This window comes from Thamnophis elegans, chromosome 1 (genome assembly GCF_009769535.1).
Source record: "Thamnophis elegans isolate rThaEle1 chromosome 1, rThaEle1.pri, whole genome shotgun sequence".
NCBI classification, from domain to species: Eukaryota; Metazoa; Chordata; class Lepidosauria; order Squamata; family Colubridae; genus Thamnophis; species Thamnophis elegans.
Window position 1 is genome coordinate 131,252,802 of NC_045541.1, and position 26,929 is coordinate 131,279,730.

At 42.3% G+C, this 26,929-nt stretch overlaps 2 protein-coding genes across 2 annotated transcripts in view; one reads left to right on the plus strand and one right to left on the minus strand.

The window, feature by feature from the left end:
• DLST (dihydrolipoamide S-succinyltransferase) overlaps positions 1-7,978 on the plus strand; it is a 23,138-nt gene extending 15,160 nt beyond the window's left edge. Inside the window, exons 12-15 of the mRNA XM_032231587.1 lie at positions 1,491-1,564; positions 4,435-4,518; positions 5,815-5,982; positions 6,768-7,978. Coding sequence (XP_032087478.1) covers positions 1,491-1,564; positions 4,435-4,518; positions 5,815-5,982; positions 6,768-6,902 — 461 coding nt within the window. The 3' untranslated portion in view covers positions 6,903-7,978. The remainder of the gene's footprint in view (positions 1-1,490; positions 1,565-4,434; positions 4,519-5,814; positions 5,983-6,767) is intronic.
• On the minus strand, positions 7,486-26,226 carry RPS6KL1 (ribosomal protein S6 kinase like 1). The gene is made up of 11 exons (XM_032231576.1): positions 25,867-26,226; positions 23,803-24,109; positions 22,918-23,042; positions 19,338-19,430; positions 18,457-18,504; positions 15,161-15,293; positions 13,857-14,753; positions 13,178-13,267; positions 12,596-12,678; positions 9,834-9,929; positions 7,486-9,730 (listed from the first exon to the last, which is right to left on the minus strand). Exons 2-11 carry the CDS (start codon positions 24,035-24,037, stop codon positions 9,617-9,619), a joined length of 1,914 nt encoding a protein of 637 aa, XP_032087467.1. The 5' UTR covers positions 24,038-24,109; positions 25,867-26,226; the 3' UTR covers positions 7,486-9,616.
• Positions 26,227-26,929: the final 703 nt, after the last annotated feature.

A 26,929-nucleotide genomic window follows, 5' to 3' on the forward strand; every position in this document is an offset into this window, starting at 1 on the left:
GGCAAGATGTATGATAATAAGCATGCATTTTTAAATTTTCTTCTGCTCTTTCTTCCAATCTCCAAACTGCTGCACAAGTGAAAAGAAACTCTACTTGTCTTCTAAGCTCTCTAGCAAGTACCGAAGGCTTAGAAGAGGGACAGAGGTTTGTCTCACTTGGCTGATGATTTGAATAAGGTAAGAAATAATGGATGCCAACAGGCTCCACCCTGCTATTCCTTACTTTATTCAAACATTGTTTAAATAAGACAAAATTTTATGCTCTATCTTATCAGAGAGCTTGGAAAAAATGTGAAGCAGTTTGAAAGAATGAAGCAGCAGGGTACATTTCAACTACAATCTATTATTCAGATTGAAATAAAATTCTTTTTACGTGTTGCCTCGAATTCCTTTTTTGAGATTTGGGATAGCTACTGTTCCCAAATTAATAACTGGTAATGGTTATATTCATCCATTATGAAAGATGGGGAAAATTGGTTTAAATCATAAAACTTTTTCAGATTTTGCAAGACTTTTTTTAAAAAAATGAACTGAGAGAAGCTCAAGACATTGTGACTACATGGACTCACCCTGGTAGATGGTTTTGGTAACAACACAGAATAGTTTAACCTGCCTTTTCCAGGATATGTTTTCAACTTCCCAGTCCAGTTTCAACTTATTTACTACACTTCTAGGGTTTCTTGGTGGAGCTTTATTCTGAACTTTGGTGTGTGTGCGTGTGCGCGCACACACACAAGATCTGCAACAGTAGGGATACTAGTATGTCCACAATGCTATCTATCAGGCTGCTTGTTTTTTAAAAAATATTTTGAAAACAACACAGAAAGATGATCTATAGCACAATCTTTACAAAATGCCACAGAGTGCAGCCCATAAATACATGCATACATACTGCTGTTAAAAAAAGACAAAAGTAGCCCTGAATGATAGAGATCATCTTAGAGTCATCTAAGATCATCTTAGAAATGCATTGAGATTACTGATTATTAAAATCAGTAGCTTACTAGTTATAGTACAGCTATTGTGGAAAATATTGCATGAACCAATAAGCCACACTCCAAAAGTAACTATATTTAAGATCACTATAACATAGTATCAAAATTCCAATTGTATTCATTGACCTCAAAAGATTATTTAGCATACACAGACAAGTTTGCATTAGGGAATATTGCAAAAACATATTGTAGAAAGTATATACAGTCTGTTAAGAAAAATATACCCAGAAATACATAACATATTTTTCCAAGTCTTTGATAAGCAATGCAGAAATGGGATGAGGTGAAATTCAGCTGAAAAAAATTAAAAACTGAGTGAAATTAAAATTTACAGATATGTCTTTCAAGTATTTCAAGTAAACTGAAAGAACTAATTTGCAGCAAATAGGAAGATACTGGATAGGCCTTGATTCTGATCATTATGTAGTTCTTCTAAGTTGAGTCTTCATTGTTGGTGTTGCTCTTTGTAACACCTACTTTCCCTTTTCAATTTAGTGATTGATGATACAACCAAAGAAATGGTATACAGAGAATATGTGGATATCAGTGTTGCAGTGGCAACTCCTAGGGTAGGTATTATGGAGACAATTTTCACCTGGCCAGTTGATTGCTCAAATTTATGAAAAAGGGATTGCAGGGGATAGAAGTAAACCAAGGCTGCCTGTATGAAATGGAAGCTGAACCTATTGACATTGTCTTACTCTGCAGTGACAGATGGAGGGTTACTCCTGTCCAAAAACCACATACAGGTAATCCCCAAGTTATGATAGCCCCTCCCCCAACTACTTACAACTCAGTTTCGAATGTTCCAGCATCATGACACTTATGAATGAGAGCAGAGGCACTGCAACATTCACCCTGTTTATTCCTCCCCCTGGCACTCCACAGCCATTGGGCCTGTGGAGACTAACTTACCCTGCAACGATCTAGCAAGCAGTTGGTTCCTTTGCCTGCTTTGCTGCATTTGCAGAAAACAGAGGCCGAAAGTAGTGTGAGATCACGAAAGATCAGTAGCGCGAAATGTCACGCTATTGATCTCATACTACAGTACTTTAGGCCTATGTTATCTACAAACCGAGGCCTGCACAAGATCCTCCGCAAAAAGTTTTGCAAACAGAAGGAAGGCCTCTTTATTTGCATTTGTAGGTTTTATTTGCATTTGTAGGCCGCCCTTTTCCCTGAGGGGACTCAGGGCGGCTCACAGAAACCAGGGAAAGGGGAAATACAACATTGAGACAACAACACATAATAAAATAATGAGCAACATGCATACAACATTCGGGCGGGGTAGAAATCCTTATCCCCAGGCCTGACGGGCGAGCCAGTTCTTCAAGGCAGTGCGGAAGGCCTGGACGGTGGAGAGGGTACGAATCTCCACGGGGAGCTCGTTCCAAAGGGTCGGGGCTACTGCTGAGAAGGCCCTCCTCCTTGTGGTTGCCAGCCGACACTGGCTGGCCGATGGAATGCGGAGGAGGCCTAATCTATGGGATCTTATAGGTCGTAGGGAGGTAATTGGCAGAAGGCGGTCTCTCAAGTATCCAGATCCACTGCCATGTAGGGCTTTATGGGTGATCAATAGCACCTTGAAGCGCATCCGGAGATCGACAGGTAGCCAGCGCAACTCGCGGAGGATAGGTGTAATGCGGGTGAATCGGGGTGCACCCGCAATCACTCGCGCGGCTGCGTTCTGTACTAGCTGAAGTCGCCGGATGCTCCTCAAGGGCAGCCCCATGTAGAGCACGTTGCAGTATTCCAGCCTAGAGGTCACAAGGGCCCGAGTGACTGTTGTGAGGGCCTCCCGGTTCAGGTAGGGTCGCAACTGGCGCACCAGGCGTACCTGGGCGAATGCCCCCCTGGTCACAGCCGCTATATGATGGTCGAATGACAGCTGTGGATCCAGGAGGACTCCCAAGTTGCGGACCCTCTCTGAGGGGTGTAAAATTTGACCCCCCAGCCTGAGTGTTGGATTATTGGCCAAATCTTTGGGAGGAAAACACAACAGCCACTCGGTCTTTTCCGGCCACTCGGTCTCTTCACTTGCAAAGCCTTTTGTCCCATGGAGAACAGAGGCCTAAAGTACTGTAGTGTGAGATCAGTAGCACAAGATCTTGCACTACAGTAGTGTAGGCCTCTGTTCTCTGTGAATCGAGGCTTGTACCACATCCAGCCGAAGAGTGCTTGCAAGCCAATGAGGGTTTGGAGCAGCAAAATCACCTTGCTTCAAGCCTCCAATTGTCTTGCAAATGCTTTTCGTGCCATTCCAGTCTCAGTGTGGAGAGTGCTTGCAAGCTGATGGGAGGTTTGAAGCAAGGCAATTTTGCTGCCCCAAAATCTCGTCAACTTGCAAATGCTTTTTGCACAGAGACTGCAAGTAGGCAAAGAAACCGTGGCAGAGAGGCTGGAAAGGAGACAGATCTTCAAAAGGTAAGTAAAGGAAGATGGGTGTGGGGAGCAATTATGGAGACCCCAGGGGAGGGATCATGAGGTATCTCAGTGGGTTGGGAGAGGCCTTGGGCAGACTGAAGCAGGTGACCTGTTCCATTGCTAGGCCCCCATGGCCTTCCTCACCCAGATATACCTCATGTGCACTTAATTACCTGCGCATTCGATTAGCAAATGCATGGGTGAAAGGAGGGAATGAGCACGGTCAAGTTACATGATTCACTACTATGAATCCTCAAGGTTATGAATGTTCCATTACATTTATAACTTGAGGACTACCTGTAGTAGTTTTTGGACAAAACTCCATAGTGGTAGAAACTATTTCTACTTAATATTAAATGTAATGCTAGGTAGCGGAATACAAGTCCTTGTCTCCTGCATTTGTTTCCTCTTTTTCTTTTGAAGCTAATAAGTTGAGTCCACTTTGATTTTTTTTGCTGAAGGTGAACTAGGAGCTCTGAAGGCTTGTCTTTTTGAAGTCCCACAGTCCTAGTACTCCTAAATCACTGAGCATCTAAATCCCCTTTTCACACAGTGTGTGTCTATGTTAGCCAGAAAAGTTAGCCAGAATTTTGATTCCTTATAGTTTTGCATTCTGTTTGACTATGCCCCACTTTGCTGCTTCTCTCTTACTTAACAAGCCTCAATATTCAGTTTGCATTTCACAGTAAATCTCCAAGATAGTTGTTCAAATCCATGACTTACTTGCTGTTGGAAGCAGTATAGCAGTATGTACCAGCATGTTGCTCATTAATGGTATAAGCTAGTTCTGCCTTGCCTTTACAAATAAATGTAGCCATGGTCTAACATGACAAATATTCAGTGTTAAATTCAAAACATTAAACATACTGCATCCTACTAAGAAAATGAATGAGCACTTAATAGTTTGAGATCATTTTTAGAAAAGCTGTTCGAATTGCTGCTCCTTAGCTTTTTCTATATTTCTTGGAAATGATATTAATATTGTTGGTTATTTGGTGGTTTTTATTTCCCATAGGGTCTAGTGGTTCCTGTCATCAGAAATGTAGAAACGATGAATTTTGCTGACATTGAGCGTGCAATCAATGAGCTGGGAGAGAAGGTAAATCACTCTGAAGGGATCTTCAGAAGAGACAGAATCCTCATGTTTTAGAAATAAAAAATAGAATGTAGCTTTCAGAAATTGAAAGTAACAGAATCAAAATTCACATTCAGCACATTGAGGACAAGACAAACGGTATCTGGGTATTCTCCACCTTCACTAACTTTAACAGTTTAACATGAGACATCCCTCCATTGTTAATTGATCCAGTAAGTATCTGGGTAGTTCAGCATTTTGTTTGTTGGTTTGTTTTGAAGACTAGCCAGAAAGATGCCTCCAGAAAGTCTGCAAGTGTGGAGAATAACTTTTTTTCTCTTCCTACCCAGTATAAATCTGATTATAATATAATAAGTTTTATACTGGGTAGGAAGAGAAAAAAAGTTATCTCCCACCTTTATTAATTTTTTATAAACAATTCAAGGTAGTTACCTAATACTCCTCCTTCCTCCTATTTTCACCATAACAACAACACTATGAAATGAATTGAGCTGAGGGAGAGCGACTGGCCAAAGATGACTCAGCTGGGTTTCATAGTTAAAGCTGGAGTAAAAGTCCTGGTTTTCTGGTTTCTAGCCTGTTGCCAAACTGATCCTGCTAGACTATTCTAAAATTATACCCATATCAGGAACAGAGAAATATTTTTTCCAAATAGTAGAACCGTATGTCAGTGTTGTGGCAGAACAGGTTAATCCTTATCATTCTTAATATTGTGTGTTTATGCTCTGTACTAGGAAAAATCATTTCCTGTGAATCAGCCTTCTGCTCAGGGCAGGATCCACTGATAGCATCTCTTAACATGATAATCAAGCATTGATAACTTGGTGAAAGAAAACTGCTTTCATGCAGCACCTCATTCCCTTGGCTGACAGTTTATACAGTTAGGAAGTTCTTCTTGAGATCTAGTTCTAGCCCACTGGATCTGGCCATGAAACTAAAGACTACTAAATTTCCTCTCAATCATCTCATCTATGTGCTGAATGTCCTCTGATCTTTTAACTATTCCTCATATAGCTTAGCTTGCAGACCCTTTCCTAGGGGTCTTCTGAACTTTTGGTTATTGTTTCTGAATACATTGTTTTCACAATTCTCTACCTCTGAACTTTGAAGGGACTGCTATATTTTACTAGTGATTGAGGCGGGACAGTTACACATTGTCTTTGCTCTGATAAGGGCTGATATTTGAAATGCCCATGTCTGTTTTGTTGAGAGCTGACACCCAGACACTTACTGTTTTCTGATTTGCTTTTTAATATTCCAGCATAACCCATTTGTGGTCATTTTTTAATCTCATTTCAGGCTCGCAAGAATGAGCTTGCCATTGAGGATATGGATGGTGGTACATTCACCATCAGCAACGGTGGAGTATTTGGATCTCTTTTTGGAACACCCATCATCAACCCGCCTCAGTCTGCCATCTTGGGCATGCATGGCATCTTTGACAGGCCTGTTGCTATTGGAGGCAAGGTACGATCCTGAAAGTTTAAGAGATCTCTTAACATTAGCCTAGTCACTGAAAACCACTTTTCCATGATCAGCTCTTATGCAGCTTTTTTTTTAAGCAGCAGAGAAGATTTTTAAATGGCCATCCAAATGAACATCAAGCTCATCAATGGTGCTCATGGAAAAGCATATCCTATTTGGTTATATTAATGTTGATAAGATTCTTTAGTTGAGAGGAAGGGAAAGATTGGTTAGCTTTAATCAAATAGTATAAAAGACATTGTAACTGTAAACCTTGACTTTTGTGACATTGTAGAAAACAAAACCATGTTCAGAGAATTCTTTTGGGCTATAAGTGGTTTTAAAAGGATTTGGGTCTACTAAAAGCTCAAATTCTTTGCCAAGAAGTTAGAGATACATTTATTCAGTTTATATAGCCCTCTACTTACCAGGCAATTCTGGTAAAGATTAAGAACCTGGGATTATTTACTTTACTAAGGGTTAAAAACATAAAAAGCAAAGGAAGAATGATAAAGTAATGCGGGGGAGGGGGGCAAGAGACAAGATTCATCTAATTACAAAGAATTAACAATTACAAAGACCGGATTCTTCTCCCAAGCACTGTGTGTGCCTGGTGCAGAAGAATCAGGTCTTTGAGGCTTTTTAAAGGGCTAAGCTTTTGGGAAGGGGGCTGATTCATAGGGCACTTGAGGTTCTTGGGTAGCATAGAGAAAGTACAGTAAGTGAAACACGTTGAGGCACAGACTAAGATGATGTTCAATTTAACAGTGAGACTTCTCTTAATTTAGGTTGAGGTGCGACCAATGATGTTTGTGGCGCTGACTTATGATCACCGGTTGATTGATGGGAGGGAGGCAGTGACTTTCCTGCGCAAGATCAAGGCTGTGGTAGAAGATCCTCGAGTTCTGCTGCTTGACCTATAAAGGGTCACAGCACGTCCTATCTCACCCCATCCAGTAGACCAAGGATACAGCACCAGCAGATAAAACAGAGGACATTGAGGAATCAGCAGGGCTTCATTCCAGTCTTTTTCCCCCTAGTTGCAAGGGGTGTTTTAAAAGGAAATTTAAGAGAGACACTCTCTTCTGAAGAGTTCACTTTATTCCCAGAATAAATCAAAGGCTATCCTGGTCTATTCATGTATAACCTTTCCATCCTGCCCACTTCGTCCAATCCAATTAGGTCTAACTTTGCCTCTTTCCTGAGGTTATTGCAGGAGGAGAAACTACTTGCTTCTTAGCTAGAGTTTCCTTCCTAGTCTGATCTTGCATGAAAATTTCAGCTTTTAATTCATTCTCTGGGACAAGATGCCAGAAAAGAGATAAATTGCTGCTGGGTCTCTATTATGACATATATTTTGCAAAGTTAACAGGAGAGACAAGTTGTCTACCAGGATTCTTTATGCAGTGCCTGATCTTACCACCTCCATAATAAAAAGTTATTTATTGTACCCCCTCCTACCCAATTTTTATGGGTTTTTTTGGCTTTTACAGGCACTTCTGATATTAAGACTGTAACCCAACAACCTACTTTATAGCCTTTATTGGCATCAGGCAATTTATGGATGACTTTCAAGAATTTTTCTCTGCCCCAGGTTTTTAAGAACAGGAGGATCATAGTATAACTCAGATTGGGAAAAGATGAATAAGGCAGAATTGGTGTCCCTTCTTACAATTGGGACCAGCTCAAACTGGGTAATCTCCACAACTGTCCTAAATTCCATCCAATTCTCCTTGACTGACTTCTTCAGCTATTTGTCTACAGTGGTTTGGCCTGATTGTGTGGTATTGTGAGTTGGGACTCAATTGTCTCTGGCATATATCCTGGCATAAGACTGCTGGTTCATGGGGACATATCCTTAGTACAATAGTGTGCACATGTATTGTTGAGTAAGAGGGTTGCTAGTGCCTGCAGGGTTCAATACTCTTGCCCACTGCACAGAACTTGTAACTAAAATATTTAACAACAGATTTTAAAACAAAATAAAACAAAGAAATTATGCATGAGTGTAGTTTCTGATTTTCACTTTGCTGATTAGAAAAGTCTTTCCAGCCTTTCATAGAAGGAAAATTCAATGTTCCACAGGCAGCTCTTGAGAATTGTTGCTGCACTTGGCTCTAAAGTTGAACCAGATGAGCTAATTAAAGGAGAAATCTTGAGCTGCTGAAATTTCACAAAAGTAAAATAACTGAATACAGTTGTGTTGACTTATTGGGCTTGAGACTTGGCTTTTCCCCAGGGAATTTAAATATGGCTTAATTAGTGTGTTCTGCTTTAACATGAACAAGTAAACTGTAATGTGCTTAACTTATGTGTGCTAACCCTCAGCTACTGGTCCAACAAATCCCTATTAGTCTTATTTAGAGATATTAAAGAACTAAATATGTGCGTGAAGAAAAATGTCATTAGAAAAATAATGTGCCACACTCTCTAGGCACAATTTAGCATGTGCTGTACTCTAAATTATTTTAGTATTAAGTGAATCAATCATATTGCAAGTATTTTCTAAGATTAACCAGAACCTCTTTCTGTTTTCTGTTTGAGGGAGAAGATTTTTCCCTTGATTCAAATCTTGTCCATTCAGCATTTGTGTATGCTCTGTAACATGTCCGGTCAGCATGACCACTTTCATGCATGTGCCAAAGCTGGCCATTCCTTGGACAGAGTCCTGCTGGAACTGTAGTATCAGTGTGGCTTTTCTGGTTTCGGCCCAACCTAGGCCTTGCTTGAAAACCTTATTTGTGGCAGGTGGCAACATTTCTAAAAATTCACACAAGTCCTTGTGCTCCAGTTGTTTTATTGATGTTACAATAGTCAGAGACAAGACATTGGATAATCCACAGAAGTCCAAAGAAGAGTCTTTTCCTCACTTCCTTGCTAGGTAAAAGGTTGTGTCAGATCTACAAATAAGTCATTTTTTTTTTGAAGGGGAAATACAAGCACATAAAACTTACTGAAAATGTCCCCCTTGTGGTACATTTACAAAAATGCACCACTAACCTGCAAAAGTTGTAACACCAAATAAAAAATGGGGTGGAAAAATATGAACATTTTATAGGGCAAATATATGCATGAAAAAATTAGATAATCCTCTGAAAGTTGAACTAAACACGAGATACAGAAATGATAAAATACAACATAAGGTTATCTCCTCATATTTGGTTTGGGGAAAAAAATCTATCAAGTAGGATAAAACAAGGAGATCCCTACTTATACTATTGTGAAGGCACATCAGATTTGGGCTTTGAAGTGCCAGAACTTACTTCAAGGGTAGGATGCTTGACTTCAATTTCTATTTGGGTTACATTGGACATCTTTAGGGCTCCAAATTGGTCATCACTACCTTATAGGAAACTTGAGGTGCCTAGGATTTTTATGAAGCTGCTGTGGCACACAATTAGGAAGAAGAAAAAGAACAGAAGTGTCCTTTTGACTTCTTTTGAGCATGCAGATCCCAGCCCAATTCTGTGGATTCTTCCCTAGGCGACAGCAGTGCTGGTGTCTCAGATTCATTCATCTTATAGGAATAAGTGCTTTTCAATGGATGTGGATCATTTGGAGCACAATTCGACAGACAAACTACTCAATTTGGTGTTCCATCAAGCATACTTCTTCCACCATCCCTTGCATTTAGAACTTAGTTTGCAACCATCTTATTCCATTGAATCGAATTGAAAAAAATGTGTGACTTAATCTTGCTTGCACCATTTGCACCAGAGCCCAAACGTTGCTTCGGATCATACTGCAGCAGCTAAAAAAAAAAAAAATTGTAATTCAGAATTGCACTACATGCAAAACATTTATTTCTTACTACTCTTGCACTTCCCATGCTTGAATAGGAACCTCAACCTCACCTCTGAGAGTAGTGATGAAGCAGACTGGCTGAGCTTTTCTGGAAGATAGATCTGGGTGTATGGATGAATCCCTGAGGGATGATTCAGCGATAAAGTCTGAAAAAGAAGTGGGGCTATTTAGAAATTAATTATTAGCTGCTTTGCTTATAATATATTTACTATAGCACTCACTAAAGGTGACAATGTATTAACAAAATTAACAACTACCAGTAAGAAGATCTCAAGTGCAGACACTTGGTACACTTATATCATAGTACTTGTACAGCTAAATCATGATTAACATGAGTTTAAATAATGCAACATTCTGTTTACTGCAAATCATTTGACATTTAATGCAAACAAAAATTCAGTTTATGCAAAGTTAGTGCATGTGCTGTCCCGAGTCACTTTACAGACGAGATGAGCGGCATAAAAAATTAATAAATAAAAATAAAATGAGCAGTTGAGAGTATGAGATTAGCACTAATCTAGCAGAGTTTTAGACATTGCTACAGTACTTCAGTCTGTGCTTGTTTATTTTCATGTATTCACGTAGTATATGTGATGTTGCCTGTTATTTTTGTGATTTGTTTTCATCGTTCTCCCGCAGCACACAGAGAACAACTATTCAGGTAAGTCCAACGGTCTTTCTAAGAAATGCTTCTCCTGCTCAAAACAATGACTGATGGTCTCAAGAGCTGCTGAAAGGACAAGCAGGGTCAGGAGGGAGCTCTACCTGTCCCAGTCTACCAGAGATCATCCATGGGCAAGATCAATGTAAACTTTGTGCTAAACCCAAGTGAGAAACCTGATTGAAACAAGTCAATATAATCCACTATTTCTTCCAAGACTGGTGCTGCAGCAGCCCAGCTACTTTCTCCACTATGTTCCCTCTAAAGAGGTGATTGACAGTTCAGCACATCTGGCTCAATTGATGGCTTCTTGAGGAGGAGATGTTCCATTGCTTCTTCAGAGAGTGCAGTAGTACCTCTCAAGGACACATTCAGTAATACCCCAACCCAGCTCTCTGTCACCTTCCTGAAGGCTTTCACCAACCAGGAAGGGCAAGAGTTCAGAGTGCAAGTGGCTAAGTTGAGGTTGTAAATAACTGTTCTTCACAGGGTCAAACTCATCCCAGGTGTTTTGCTATAGAAAGCCTCAACTATCTCCTCTGGCCTGCCCAGCTAACATACAAATCTGAGTAAATCAGTGTGCTTTTATCTTCAGATACCTAGAGAATTCCACACAGCTCAGGTGCTTCTCATTTCTATCCCTACCCAGTAGGGGCCCAAACACTTTAAAGTGGGCTACTGGGCAGCAATCTGCAGACACAGTAACAAAGGAGAAATATCAACATTTTACTGCTCTTATTGCCCTAGGGTAGACCCAAATGTTGGCTCTCATTCATGTTATGTCAGAACCACAACTCATAGTACACCGATGGTACTCTAGCTAACTCTTGGTCTGCTTGATTCCCTGGAGAGGCTTAAAAAGCCGTTGCCTCCTCCCTGACCCCTCCTTGCCAAAGTTAGAGGTTGGGAGTGGCATGCAGGTTCAAGTCTGCCTAAGGCCATTATTTCTACTGTAGCGCAACAAATTGCTAAAGCCTCAATGGAACAACCCACCATCAGCTGGGAAAAGCCATCTGGAAACTTGATACCTCAAGAGAGCCAATTGAATGGGATCATCCTATATACAAAGGCTTGTGGCACCAAACAGACAGCTTCACCGCAATCTGCCATCCAACCGTGATGGGACAGCTTTTAATGTCCCGGAGCTTAGATTACATTTCAACTGCCCCAAGATAAAAACCAGATGTAATGAGTGACCTCAGTGTGCCCTAGGCCCATGATGGTGAACCTATGGCACGCGTACCACAGGTGGCACACATAGCCATTTGTTAGGGCACGCGAAGCGTTGCCCTGTCAGCTCCAGCACGCACATGCACGCGCTGGCCAGTTGATTTCGGCCTTCTTTTGAGGCCGTTTTTCAACCTCAAAGGAAGCCTCTGGAGCACGAAAAACTGGCCCTCCGGGCAAACTGGAAGTTCGGGAATGGACTTCAAGTTTGCTCATAGGGCCGTTTTTCCCCCTCCAGAGCCTTCACGAGGCTTCCCTGAAGGCTCCAGAGGGCAAAAACCGCCCCTATGAACAAACCAGAAGTCACCATTCTCGAACTTCCAGGTTCCCCGTAGGTTCGTTTTTCGCACTCCGGAGGCTTTAGGGAAGCTCCTGAAGCCTCCGGAGGGTCTCTGGAGGGGGCTGTTCTCGCCTTCCCCCGGCTCCTAGAAAGCCTCTGGCTTTCACTCTCCCCAGAGTGAAAAAACCATGTCAAAAGCGGGGGGCGCATGCAGGCATGCGTGTGTGGGGGAAGGTTGCGTTCATAGCATGTGTGTGGCACACCCGCATACGACCCCCCCTGAGCTCCCCCTGCTTTTGGCACAGGAGCCAACAAAGGTTAGCTATCACTGCCCTAGGCACTGAATGACCATGGTTAAGATCTTGGACCATCATCACCATGAACGCCTGAGCCACTTATGACCCATCTTCCAGGGAAGGCAAGTTGAAATCCTCCAGAACAGCCATTTTCAGGAACTCCACCACCAATCCAGCAATGTGCTCCAGCATATCAGGGAGGGAGGGAGAACAGTCCAATAAAGGGCTCCCCACCTTGTCCTAGAGCTCCTATTGATGTTACATTCTAGCTAGTGCGATTGGTAGCCATTTTTCTGGGATCTTAATATTGGATTATACAATTAGATTCAATGTCTCCAGGCTACTTACCACTCCATTCAATAATTCATAAAGCAGCGCTCCAAAACTCCACCAATCACAGGCTTCTGTCAGTTCAGAAATTCCACCCACTTCTGCAAAAACAACCAAGCACATGAACTTAAACTAAAACCTTGAGACGTAAAAAAAACAAAAACCCTAACATTGACAAAACATTTAAATATTTTTGAAACAGTCCTATAATAGGCTAAATATTTTTGGAGCAGCCTTATAAATAAACTTCTAAATATTTTTGGAGCTGTTCTATAAAGCCAGGGACTCCAACTCCTGGTCCATGAATCAGCACCAGACCGCGGCATGCCAGAAGCCGAGCTGTGTAAACAAGTGAAGCTCCGTCCGCGGGATGCAGGCAGCACACAAAACTATGCCCCCACCCCCACCCCACAGAAAACCTCTCTCCATGGAACCCATCCCTGGTGCCCAAAAGGTTTGGGGGGGGGGGTGCTGCTGCTATAAAGCAGTCTACATACATTGTTGTTAATTCCCTCCCCGCCTTCTCCCTCCCGTGTAACAACTTTGTATAGGAGCCTTCCCAGATATCAAAGGCAGGGTTAAAACAGTTCTTAGCCATACCTGGGGCACAATACAAATCATCTACCGCTTGACTGCTGCACTGCGGCTCAACCTCACTCCACTGGCCAAAAAACGTGAGACGGAGGTGACCTATGAAGAATGTCAACCACAAAAGTTAGCACTGCAAAGCCAAGCAAACACTTTTTCCATTTCTTAAATTGAATGACTCAATTTATCCTAGGTGTACATCTGAAGCCCCCATTTTAATATACAATAATGCATGCAGTTCATCATTGTTTCTCTTTATGTCAGAGGAAAAAAGACAAAGATGAGCCAAATGACTCTAAATAGTCACATATCACTGCCCCAGTGGTGGGTTCTGGAACCCGTCGCAACCGGTATGCTGCGATGGGGCCAGATGTCCACCTTGGGCACGCGTGCTGTGCACACGTGCGCATGCCACCACGCACATGTCACCGCCCTGCGATGCCCCAGCTTCTCGGCGAGGTTGCACAGGCACCGTATGCTGTTCGTGAGTGCGCAATTGGCCCGTTTCCTTCAAAAAGAGGTAAGGAACGTGGGCAGGCGGACCCACTAAAACACCTTTCTAGTACGGTGGCCACTGCTCCCAGCTGCCACCGGTATGCCCGTACTGGGCTGCACCACTCGGAACCCATCACTGCACTGCCCCACACGATGGACTAAAGTTTCTTTCAGTACTGTCTTAAGAAAAACATACCAGTTTCATCTAAAAGCAAATTTCGTGGGTTGAGATCCTGGCACAAGATTCCCTGTTGGTGGAGACCTTCCAGAGCTAAAATCAATTCAGCTGCCCAAACTTGGATCTGCTCCTCATTTATGACCCAACTGACAGGGGTATGGCTTTGGGCAACTGGTTCCACTGAAGATCCATGCCATCCTATTGTTGATTGGGTTTTGAAATGTTTATGATCAAGAATTGGTGCCCTCTGCATAAAAGGGTCTTCTTCTCTTGCTTCTATCTTCTCTCTGTGGTCCTCTTCAAGAGTTCCAGGATACAACTGGTTTTGCCACGGCGTTTCTCCCTTTGATTTGTTGTATCCTCTTGTTCCCTCTGGGGCAGTATAGCTAAACCTTTCACCTGTTTGTATCTTTGGTTCTGGCTGAGGAATCTCTTTCCCAGATACATTCCCAATGCCATCAATGGTCATAAATGAATCACAGGATCTGAAAGTCTGTCTCTGACTGGGTGGCTGACTATGTTCTTGAGGTACTGTTTTGCTTGTAGGTTCTGTAGCACCAGGAAAGGGGTGGGTTGTGCTTAGATTCTCCCTCCATGGTCCACCTGCCTTTTCAATATGCCACCTGTGGTCACTTGAGGTTCTAGAAGAAAGAGGGCTGGATGAATGTTTCATAGACATCAAGCAGTCCATTTTTTTCAACAGGGGACAATTTACAGGTACAGGAATTGGGCCGTTATTGTTTTCAGGATAGATCTTGCAGCTCTGCTGAGAGTCAGAACCAGTTTCATGAAGGTTTTCTATGTGCTTCTCTTCCCTGATATACCCAAAATCCAAAGTGAGCTTTGGACTCAGCGAGGGAGAACGGACAGAGGCAGAACCATGATGGGAGCGAAGATATGACCAGAGATTTCCTCCTGTAAAAAGGGAGAAAAGTACCAGCTAGTAATAGTTGGAAACACTGCAAACCCAGATCTCTATTAGCTTCGCCTATTATTCCTGCCAATTCCAGCCACTACTATTAATCAGAATTCAGAAGGCTCACTAGTTATCTTCCTATATGTGAGCTGCAACCTTGCTTTCTGCTATTGGCAGAGTGACAATGGGACCTTCTTGTGGTCTCTCCATGTTTCTTATATTTTTTATAGGAGAAGAACCATTAATTTATGGTAGCAAAAAAACTCAAGGAGCCTGACAGCACTTTTTAGTAATCAGAAAAGATGATATGACATATTTCTCACACATTAATTACCCAACAGTTTTAGAAAAGAGAGATCTGGGAGATGGAATCAAGAATGCAACATATCTAGCAATAAATACTCACCTTTCACATGTTCCAAGTGGAGGAAGATGGAATCCTTACTTACAGAATAGCGCAGCAATTCTGTCATAAAGGGGATTCCATGTGGGATGATAGTCTGTCTTTCCCGGGTCTCCACATAGGATTTGGGAATACTCTGATAAAAAGAAAATAGTATCAGAAAAAATAAGCTAAGGATCTTCTTGGGCCAGAAGTTTACCAGTGGGATTAAAAGTCCATCCTTGTTCTGACTATTCCTTCTTCAAAAAGCATAGATGAAAGTTGACCTTTAAAGGCACCATTCCACATGGACTACACCAGTGTTTCTCAACCTTGGCTACTTGAAGATGTCTGGACTTCAACTCCCAGAATTCGCTGGCTGGGGAATTCTGGGAGTTGACGTCCAGACATCTTCAAGTGGCCAAGGTTGAGAAACACTGGACTACATAATTCCTTCATAATTTTTCTAATATATTATCTCTTTCTAAAAAATAATTTTCATTAAAAGAAGATTTTACAAATATTTTTAAAACTTCAAAAACATAAAAGAAATAAAAAAAGAAAGTATAGAAGGATAAAAGAGAAAATAAAAGATAAGACAGATAACCTTGATAGTCATTTTTTACTGTGAGCATGCTGGCACACATTAAAAAAGAAATTCTGTTGCTCACTCTCACACATGCATACACACACCCCACACATATATACATGCTACACACACACACACACAATTAATCCATGTCCATTTTCAATACGTAGCAGAAAAAGCAAACAGGTCATAAGGTTGATACTGTATGGAACAAAATTGTGATTGAATTTGGATGTTCTGCTTCAGATGCCATGAAGCCTCCTCCCAGAAGGTAACAAGGAAAACTGGTCATGGAGAGGATATGTAGCATCCTTGACAATATGCCAGACTCTGCTCAAGCAGCGCTTTTATATGCCATGTCCTGGATAGACGGTGCTGGGAAGCTGAGCTTCCGTTTCCGGTGTGCGTAAGCATGCCAGTCACCTGGTCTTCTGGTTTCTGGCACACATGAAGACCAGCTGGCTGGTGTGCATGCAGCACTGGAAACAGGAAGCTCAGTTTCCTGGTGCGCACATCCATGCCAGGGAGCTGCTCTTCCTGTTTCCATGCATGCCAGGGAGCTGCTCTTCCCGCGTGCAAGAAGACCAGCTGTGCATGTCAGAACCTGGAAGAGCAATGGGCGATGGCTGGTGTGCCCAGAAAGATGGCTTTGTGGGCCACTTCTGGCACGCAGAGCCAGAGCCAAGGTGGCGCAGTGGTTAAATGCAGCACTGCAGGCTACTGCTAGATCAGCAGGTCAGCGGTTCAAATCTCACCGGCTCAGGGTTGACTCAGCCTTCCATCCTTCCGAGGTGGGTAAAATGAGGACCCAGATTGTTGGGGGCAATATGCTGACTCTCTGTAAACCGCTTAGAGAGGCCTGAAAGGCCTATGAAGCGGTATATAAGTCTACTGCTATTGCTATATTGCGTGCCACAGGTCCGCCATCATGGCTCTACAGAAAGTGGTAAGGACAGGGTAAGGAAGATGAACTTTTCTCATGCAACGCAGAAAACGTAGGCTCTGCTGTGTCTGCTTCACCAGTGTCTCACTGGTGAGTGACCAAACTAACCTACTCATTAGCTGCACACCCAGAAACTTGATGGTGCTAACTACCTCCACAGTTGAATCATTAATATACAGAGGCATATGGCTGTATGAAAGAGATGAAAGATCACACAGAAAGGAAAAGAAAAAGGAAGATACAGATAGTCCTCATCTTAACTATTTGTTTACCATTCGAAGTTACAAGGGCATTGAACAAAATTATGACTTATGACCATTACAGCATCCCCAGAGTCAAAATTCAGGCATTTGGCAATTGGCATGTATTAACAACGGCTTCATGTCTCATGATCATTGCATGCAATTTTCCCAGCCTGCTTTCAACAAAGTTAATGGGAAAAACTGGGTTTCCTTAACGATCACATGATTTACTTAACAACTGCAGTGGTTTGCTTAAAAACCATATCAAAAAAGATTGTAAAATCAGGTCCGACCCACTTAACGATCACTTTGCTTAGCAAATAAAAACCTCTGATCCCAATTATGGTTGTAAATAGAGGACTACCTATATCTAAAAAAGTGACTTCTAATCTTTGCAGCAATTACAAACAATTACCATCTTCACTTGCCCATATTACAAATCATGGACCTTTCTTCTCATAAACAAACCTTTTTATCTAGTCTATCATATCAATCAACATGTAAATAAGATGCAAATGTATACTTACATACATGCATTCCCTCTTCCATATTCTCACAAGGATGAATCTAGCCAGTGGTGGGATTCATTTTTTTTTACTACCGGTTCTGTGGGCGTGGCTTGGTGGGCATGGCGGGGAATGAATACTGTAAAATCCCCATTTCCTCCCGATCAGCTGGGACTCAGGAGCAGAGAATAGATGGGGGCAGGGCCAGTCAGAGGTGGTATTTACTAGTTCTCTGAAATACTCAAAATTTCCACTACTGGTTCTCCAGAACTGGTCAGAACCTGCTGAATACCACCTCTGAATCTAGCACTTGGAGGAATTTGGCTTATTCTAGAGGACGTGCTCTTCACAGTTCCTGTTTCCCTCTTCAAAGCTGCCCTAGAGATCTAAAAGAACTCTCAGGACAATTTCAGAAGAACAGAAAGTCATAAAGGGGGATGGGGGGAGGGAGAAGAAAAACAGGAAATGTCCCTTCCTGCCACTTTCTTCCAATTAATCAATCCCTGATAGAGAGAGGTGCCATATATGACATCAGCACTAATGAATTTTAATGAACAAAATTAAAGGTAGAAGATTTTACATATTAAGCTAACATAATTAATACTATTACTAGAGTTGAATATATCAGTTGATGTGACAGAAAACCAATCTGTTTATAACTTCCTTCAGAACAAGAGACGTCAACGACTTTTTTTTGCAATAGGCAAAATTGCTACCGGCCAATAAAATAGGCCCAAGTTAGATAAAATGGGTCCAAATTCTCACCCTTATCTCAATTAGTTCCTGCTACCGTACTGACACAGCTGGGTTAAAAACAAAAACAAAAACCCTCCAAATCCAAACAGCAAAGAAAAGTTTCAGTCACAGTGCTCAGAACAATCCAGACTGCCCAAACGGTCACATTTAAAAACCGTTTAATATGCTCCTATTCTGCAATGGTCCCAGAAACACAGACTCAAGAGAAAATAATTCATGTTACTTACACAGAGGTGCCATATCTAGAACCGTAAAAGAGAATGGGAAAAGGGAAATCCACATACCTTCAATATAAAGGTGTCCCCAGTAGCTGGATCCTGCACTATTTGCACCTATAAGCAATACACAACATATATCAACATCATCTCAGGATGGGATGATTAATCTCCTATATTAATCTGTTAGTACAGGTAGTCCTCAATTTACCACCATTCTTTTAATGACCAAAGTTACAATGGCATTGAAAAAGGTGACTTATGACCAATTCTCACACTTATGACTGTCACAGCATCCCACCCACCCCAGTCATGTGATCAAACTTTCGAGTGCTTGGCAAACAGCATATATTCAAATAGTTGCAGCATCGTGGGATTGTGGGATTATCATTTGCAATCTTCCTACAGAGCTTCTGACAAACAAAGGCAATGGGGGAAGCTGGAGATTCTGTTCTACAGTAGAAATATCTGCCACCAACTACTTTCTCTTTAGATTTCATCCTCATGCTTCTCTTAATTCTTTGATTCTTCAATCCAATTTCAGAATTGCTCAGCCTTATTGAGCTTTTTATGTTGGACACACAGATAATCTCTAAGGAAAATTCCGTCACTTTCCAGATGTTGAGTTTGTCTTCCTCAAAGTCAGGGGTGTCATACTAGCCTTTTTTATGTCACGTGATATATCACGACTCCCCCCCTTTACTAAACTGGGTGTGGGTGTGGCCAATGCATGAGGCATCCGGGCTGTGGGCTGCGAGTTTGATAGTCCTGCTCTAATGAGGCTCCAGTGTGAAAACACATTTGCTACAATAGGCAGATTCGTTTTTATAATTCTCTAGGACTGCTTGTTGGTTCTCTAGGACCATTCATGCCTGCTTCTGTCACAGCTGCTCTTCTGGGACATTTGTATTGCCTGAAGCTAGACATCGCCAGCATAAACAATGAGTTACCTTATCAATTATTCCCACTACTTTACAGTGCTTGAGATTCTCCACTGGTGTGCTGAGTGTCCTTATCGGACGGAAGCGAAGACTGCTATAACCCTACAACCAATAAGAAAGGGAGCACATCTTCATTTGAAGTGGTACAAAATGGAGCCAGACAATTAATAGCAATTAAACTTTACCGATCTTTCCAATCCCAAATTTGCTGCAAATGTTACTGACCAATCATAATGTTAAAAGCATTCTAGGACTCTCATGGAAAAAACTGTGGCCATGTGGTTAGGTTTCATTAACATCAGGAGAAATTTTCCATCATCTCCTCTACCTCTAGTATTCCATTCCTCCCCAATTTAAGAGTTTACAAAGCATATAATGAAACTTTATGCTATGAGTTGGGAGGATACCATACTCCAAAGCAATATTATTTAAAAGTGGTCCAAGAGAATGGCTTAGAAAAGGATCCACAAAAGAAATTGACTGAGGTTTCAAAATTTAAAGGGAAAATTACAAAAAAAGCGACCTAGATAATTATTTCTTATTGGATTTACAAAAGACGCTTGTTAAAGCCTTGAAGAAGTCTTGTGAGATGGGACAAAGAAGGAATGAAGAGAAATCAATTATATTTGAATGAATAAAAAAAAATAGAAGTAAAAAGGAATATAAACTTGGCTTAAGGTTAAAACAAGATATGTTCTGGAAATCCTTTATGGATTTTCTGCTGGCACAAAAACTGAAAAGTTTATGGAGCTTCTCAGTCATCCAGGTCGTGGTTGTCCCAAAGGTGCTTTTTCAAGAGGCAACTGGACTTTTTGGTTTTTCTTTGAAGACATTTAGCTTCTCATCCAAGAAGCTTCTTCAGCTGTGAAGAAGTTGAAGAAGCTTCTTGGATGAGAAGCAAAACATCTTCAAAGAAAAACCAGGATGTCCAGTTGCCTCTTCAAAAAGCACCTTTGGGAGAACTGAAGAGCCAAGGTGGCGCAGTGGTTAAATGCAGCACTGCAGGCTACTGCTAGATCAGCAGGTCAGCGGTTCAAATCTCACCGGCTCAGGGTTGACTCAGCCTTCCATCCTTCCGAGGTGGGTAAAATGAGGACCCAGATTGTTGGGGGCAATATGCTGACTCTCTGTAAACCGCTTAGAGAGGCCTGAAAGGCCTATGAAGCGGTATATAAGTCTACTGCTATTGCTATTGCTATTGCTATTGCTATTGAAGAGGTGATATTTTATGGATTTGTTGAGAGGTTAAGAGATGGGATATGGGATGAAGAAATAAATGTTTGTAACCTGAGAGGGGGTGAAGTAACTGAATCTGTTTATAGTTGTTGTGATGAAAGTTGGAAGTAACTTTTTTATATATTTTCCTTTTTTTATTACATTCTTATTTTTTGTTTTCTTCTTTTTTCCTTGCATCTTTTATTCCTTTCTATTTTTTTTCTTCAAGTTTTGCTCGTATTAGATTTTACTTATAATCAAAATTCTTAACAACAATTTTATCTTTAAAAAAAAATTAACAATGGTACTTAAAAGATTGGGAAACACATTTTTTAATATTTCTGCCTAAGTACGATCTAAAATGTTTTTTCTTCACACACGTCATAGAACTAGATAAAGAGAATCCAATTAAACAAGTGAGTCAAAAACATTATACTTGTTTAATCCCAGAAATGTTGACTTTTCAGGAGTCTGTAAAAGGCATGTTAGAAGATGGCAGTGGCAGCAAGCCACTTAATACTGTTGCCAAGGGAACTGCATGGATGACATGAGCAGGAGTTAAAGCTCAACTCAAGGATCTCTTTATAATAGTTATAATGTGACACACACACACACACACAAATCAAATATAGGTTGAGCACACCTATGCAGGCTTTTGACTTGCTGTTATGGATTAAAAATTGAGAAAGTAATTGAATATAAAAATTCCAGCCCCAATATTAACAACCTCAAGTAAGACGTTCCTGTACATCTGAGAATTCTGATAAAATAGAAATGAATAGAAACATTCCAAACTGAATTTAGGAATCCAGAATAATTTAGGAGAAATTTTATGTTGTGTTATAATGTCCAGGATTTAACATTTAATGTAATTGGGATTATCTATAAAGAAGAGATGGGAGATGTACAAGCAAAAAAAAAAAAAGGACAGTAACAGTAATTATTATGGACAGCTAGTGTGATCTAATGATTTTGGCACCAAGCTAGAAAACAAGAACTCATGAGTTTTCAAGGCCCATGTTGGCCATGAAAGCCAGCTGGGCAACCTTTGGTCTGTCACTTTCTCTCAACCCAACCCACCTCTCAGGGTTGACATTGTGGGGAAAATAGAAGGAGGAAGGTGTGAGGGATATGTTTGCCACCTTGAGTTATTTATAAAAATAAGGTTAGGATATAAATAAGTAAATAAAATTAAAATAAACCTCAAACAGCATATCACTCAATAAGTATGGAATTTCTGTCTCCATGCAACCTCCTCGTTTAAAATACTATATCTACCTGAACAATAATTTTCTTTTTTTTAAAAAAAAACTTAAAACTATTTATTTATTTTTTTGCATTTCTGGGTGTACCCAAAATGTAGCAGAAAAGTTTTTAAGCAAAGGTGAGATAATTATTTGTCTGGTAGAGTATGCAAATTCTGCTTTGGGCAGGATGTAAGAATAGAGGATCTACAATCTAACCAGATTATCCTGTGAGGCACTGAATTGACAAGTGATTTAAACTAGATCCCTTCGGTTTTCAAATCACGGCTAGCATCTTCTCATACTAGAAAGCCTTCATTCTGAAGGCATGTCCCCCTCTCTTCCACAACTGCTCTACTTTAATTCTCTCTGCATCCAGAAATGTTTCGAACATTGGACTCATTAAAACAGAGATTCCCAACCTCTAGGTCGCAGCCCACTACTGGGCCATCAGCAGTTTGGAACATGGCCATGAAAGCGGTGGGTGAGCGCACTCATCCGCATCCCCCACTTGTGCGAGCAGCAGCCAAGTGTGTGTGCCCGCCGCTCATGCAAATGGAGTTGGACACACCCATGCACACTTGCTGACCCCTTGTGCGGAACCATCCCCATTCCCCCCATCCACTAGTCCGCAAAGCTGTAAATGTCGGGGAACTCTACACTAAAGGTTCTACTAGAGTCCTAAAAAGTTGGACCGTAAGAAAGGCTGAGCACCAAAGAATTGAGGCCTTTGAACTCTGGTGCTGGAGAAGACTCCTGAGAGTCCCTTGGACTGCAAGGTGATCAAACTGGTCAGTCCTAGAGGAGATCAACCCTGACTGCTCTTTAGAAGGCCAGATCCTGAAGATGAAACTCAAATACTTTGGCCACCTAATGAGAAGGAAGAACTCACTGGAGAAGAGCCTAATGCTGGGAACGATTGAGGGCAAAAGAAGAAGGGGACGTCAGAGAATAAGGTGGCTGGATGGAGTCACTGAAGCCATCGGTGTGAGCTTAAATGGACTCCAAAGGATGGTAGAGGACAGGAAGGCCTGGAGGCACATTGCCATGGGGTTGCAATGGGTCAGACACAACTTCACGACTAACAACAACAAAAGAGTCCTAATAACACTCTACAACTCGTTTCTCACCGTTTCAGTGGAATTGCCATTCCCCAAATTACGTTGTAGATGGCAATTGAAGATCTCCTCTGCCCGTTTTAGATATTGGGTGATCTTCCTCTTCACGGCTTCACGGCGCTCCTTGTTGGGATCCACTGTCAAGAGTTATGTGCATTAATTTATGTTGAGGCCTTGTTTTTTTGTGTGTATTTATTTTGCTTTTGTGCCATGTTGAATTCTGAGCCACTTATATATCCTATTCTATAACCAAGAGTCACTTGGTTGAGTTGGGCGGATATAGAAATTGAATAAAATTAATAAAGTATTTAAAAAACAGCAACAAATTACACTTCCGCACTGAGAAAGCATCAAAATCCTTTAAATGGTGCAATGGTTAAGGCTCTGGCCTTGAAATCAGGAGCCTATGAGTTCTAGGCCTTCTTTAAGCAGCAAAGTTGGCTGAGTGACTTTGGGCCAAACGCTTCAGCCCAACCCACTTTAGAGGGTTGTTGTGGAGAAAAAAAGGACAGAGCATTGTATACGTTCCCTTGAGTTTACAAAATAAAGGTGGGATATAACTCTAACAAATAGGAAAAATAAACATATGCTTGTTTTCAATATGTCCACTCATTTTCCTCTGATTGTATTACTTAATTTTCCTCTTTTCTAAAATTTTATGAACTAGCATAGATCAAACTGCCACACAGAGCGATCTGAATCACTTTGTGCTTTAAAGCGGTGTAACACTCATCTGCCTGGATGAGTCATTTGGAACCTATCCTAAAAAAACAGATTAATCGACAGAAGAAATTCACCCTTGATAATCATGTAAGTCACCACCAAGTACAATGCACCAAACAATCTGCTTGCTTCCAAACTCCACTTTCTGCAGGATGCTTCACAACCCCATCTTACCTTGCACCCCATTGAGCAGCACATCCACACCATTCTTGTAGTGGTTGAATGCTTCTTCATAGTCTTCACTTACATCCCGTTCAAGAGCCAGGCGGATCTGCTTAGCTGCATCCACCAGGTAGTCGCGCTTCCCAGGACCATGTATGTCAATACTCCCTGGTGCAACCCGGCTTCGAATTTGTTCAAGATATACACGGGCCTGGGAGAAAGCTCGGTTACAGGACTCTGAATCCATTTCCCAAAAAATATCTTAAGGATACTCTCCTTAAGAATTAGCCATTCTCAACAGATTGTTACCATCCACATCCTGCAATGCATGAGAAAAAGGCACAATTACTCCGGGCATGAAATTACCTTCGCTACCAGTTCAGAACCGGGAGTGTGATCGTGTGTGGTGCTTCTGCACATGCGCAGAGCTTTTGTGATGACATATGGGCGGATGGGTGGAGCCTCCCGCTGCCGCCACTACCGGTTCACCTAAACCAGGGTGAACCGGCAGAATACCACCGCTGAATTGCTCTGAGCATCAGCCAGACAGGGTAGAAATGAGGAAAGATATACCGTATAAGACAAGTATAAGACACACCTTTTTTCCTCAAAAAGAGGCTGAAAATCTGGGTGAGTCTTATACACTGAATACAACATTTTTTGCCTTTCGAAACCCTGCCTCCTTCACTAAAATGGCCGTGCATAGCCTTTAGGAGGCTTCCAGAGTGCTCCTGGGGGCTGGGGAGGGCAAAAATCAGCTGAAACAGGCCGTTTTTCCCTCCCCACAGCCCTCAGGAGCACTCTATAAGCGAAAAATGGCCTGTTTTTTGCTCATTTTTGCTCCCCCCCCCCCCAGCCCCCAGGAGCACTATCCATGCCCTTTTTTTTTTTACCAAAACGGGCTGTTCTGGGGAGGTCTGCAGAGTGCAAAAACTGTTTTTTTTTAATTTGCCTCTTCAAAATCTTGATGCATCTTATACTCCGAAAAATATGGTACCTCGATTATATATGAAAGGCCACAGATATACCTATGACTGTCAACATAGGTTTTTTGCATGTCACAACAAGTGCCGCCGTAGAAGAAAGATTCCCTTTTGCAGACTGAAAAAATAGAGAATTTTTCTTCTATAAATTAAACCCAGTGGTGCTGTCAGGGCAGTATGAACAAGGCCCCCAAAGATCTAAAGAAAAAGAGGGAAGAGTAATTAAATCCAGATCTAAAGCTATTCCAACTCTGTTACTCTATCAAACTGCACTGGCAACTAAAATCTGCAGCATTTGCAAATATATATGTTACAAAGAATTATTGTAATAAAAAGGGCCATTGTTAACCAACTTTTCAATCAATGATACTAAACTAAAAGCTTACAGCTCCCCTTTAGAGAAAGAAGCAGCAAGTGGCTAAGATCTGATATCTGGGATGCAACATTAAGACCATGGGGTTGGCTAAGAATCACACTACTTAAAATTTGCTTGACTGAATGGACCAAAGTAGCAACAAAAATTAAAATAAACAGGCAACTCCTTATTATGGGCTATATGATTTGCCCATAGGAAAACCCCAAACAACCAGTAAGTGGCCCTAAGAAGTGAAGAGGATGTTTAACTCTTTGCTGCCAGCCAGGGGTTATCTGAATGGGCTCAGTCCAGGTGTGATGCCCCTACCCGTTGCAAGGAAGGTGAAGCAAATCCAGCGGCTACTTAGAATTCCTGTACCCAGGTCAGGCAGACACGCAATGGTAGCTGCTAACGGCTTGAGACCAGTCTAATAGGATAAAGGCCGATTGCTTTTCCCGCTGGACGCCCCAGCCAAGATGGAGGTATACAAGACCTGGGGTTCCCGCAGTGCAGGCACCGATGCTCTCGTGGAGAAGCTCCTTCTGGCTTGACCTGCTGCAGGCATCCCAAAGGGCTTTAAGTAAGACGCCGCTAGAAGGAAGCATCCATTGCTAGCATTGCAGAATCACGGGCATAACCTTAGCAACCGGGCGGCCTTGTACGAGCTTTCGCCATCGGGAGGGGAACGAGGAGCTGACCTCGCCTAGCCCTGCCTACTCCACCCCGAGACCGAATTACCAATGAAATCGCGCTGCAGTTACTGGATTCATCCCGGAGATGATGCAAACCCGTGACGGAGCGACTGGACCGGCAAGGAGACAGGTGGTCCCAGAAGGCGCAGGGTGGGACGTGGCCCTCACGGAGATCCACGAGTCTCGCCAATACCTTGCAGAGCTGACGGCCCCGAGAGGCTAGTAAGAACGGAGGTGAGACAGACGGGACCTTCCACGCCCCTATCCATCTCGGACCGAGTAAAAGCTGCAGCGACCCGAGGAATCAGGTGTAGGCTGCAACTTGTACCGCCGTGGCTGTCCACGGTGGTCTCCCATTGGTTGAGGATGAGCTCATCCTCTCGTCTTTTAGAATAGAGCTCCAATCGGCGGGATTCTCCGGCGTTCGCTGAGCCGGCCTGCGGGGTCCAACGAGCTAGCACATAGGGCTATGAACAGACCGGGGGGGGGGGGGGGGGGGGCTGGTCGGGAAGTCGGAGGGAAGGACAGGATTTCCCGCTTCAGGAAGGAAAGGCGCTGGTCTTGGAGAGGAATAAACTGTAGGAGATAGTAAAGTCAGGAGGAGGAGAAGGAGGGCAGACGATCGGTTGGAAATGCGGTGTATCTTCTCAGAAAACAGGTTTTGTTTCTTGCTGACTACCCCCCCCCCAACACACACACAGACACACACACAAGCACACCTTTTCCGTGCAATCATTACTACTCCATGCCTGCGGGGAAACTAGAGCGCAAGTATTTCTTTGCACGGCAAGCTCTGGTTCTCCAAAGGGTCACGTGGGATTCTGTGAACGGGGGGGGGGGGACGGGGACGACACCAACTATTTTCTGATAACCTACCCTTAACTTCTGCCATGTAACGTCAAAGTAAACATCACGATTTGAAAAGAAAGTATGTTTGACTATCTCTAATTTTGGAGCACTTCCTTCTCGTTTCATGCGGCCTGGAGCACAGAACTAAATGTCTGTGAGTGATAACAGAAGCAGTTAGCTTTGATCTCGGTATTCTAATTTGATTGGGGTGCCTCTGTTTCAGGCAAAAAGGTGCCTTTATTCTGCCTTGAAGAGCGTCC

Coding starts and splice junctions, on each gene's coding strand:
- RPS6KL1 (XM_032231576.1), bottom strand. CDS start 24,037: ATGGATTCAGAGTCCTGTAACCGAGCTTTCTCCCAGGCCCGTGTATAT. Junction 19,431..22,917: donor ATGGCAATTCCACTGAAACG/GTGAGAAACGAG, acceptor TATTGGTTGTAG/GGTTATAGCAGTCTTCGCTT. Junction 18,505..19,337: donor TAGTGGGAATAATTGATAAG/GTAACTCATTGT, acceptor TATTGCTTATAG/GTGCAAATAGTGCAGGATCC.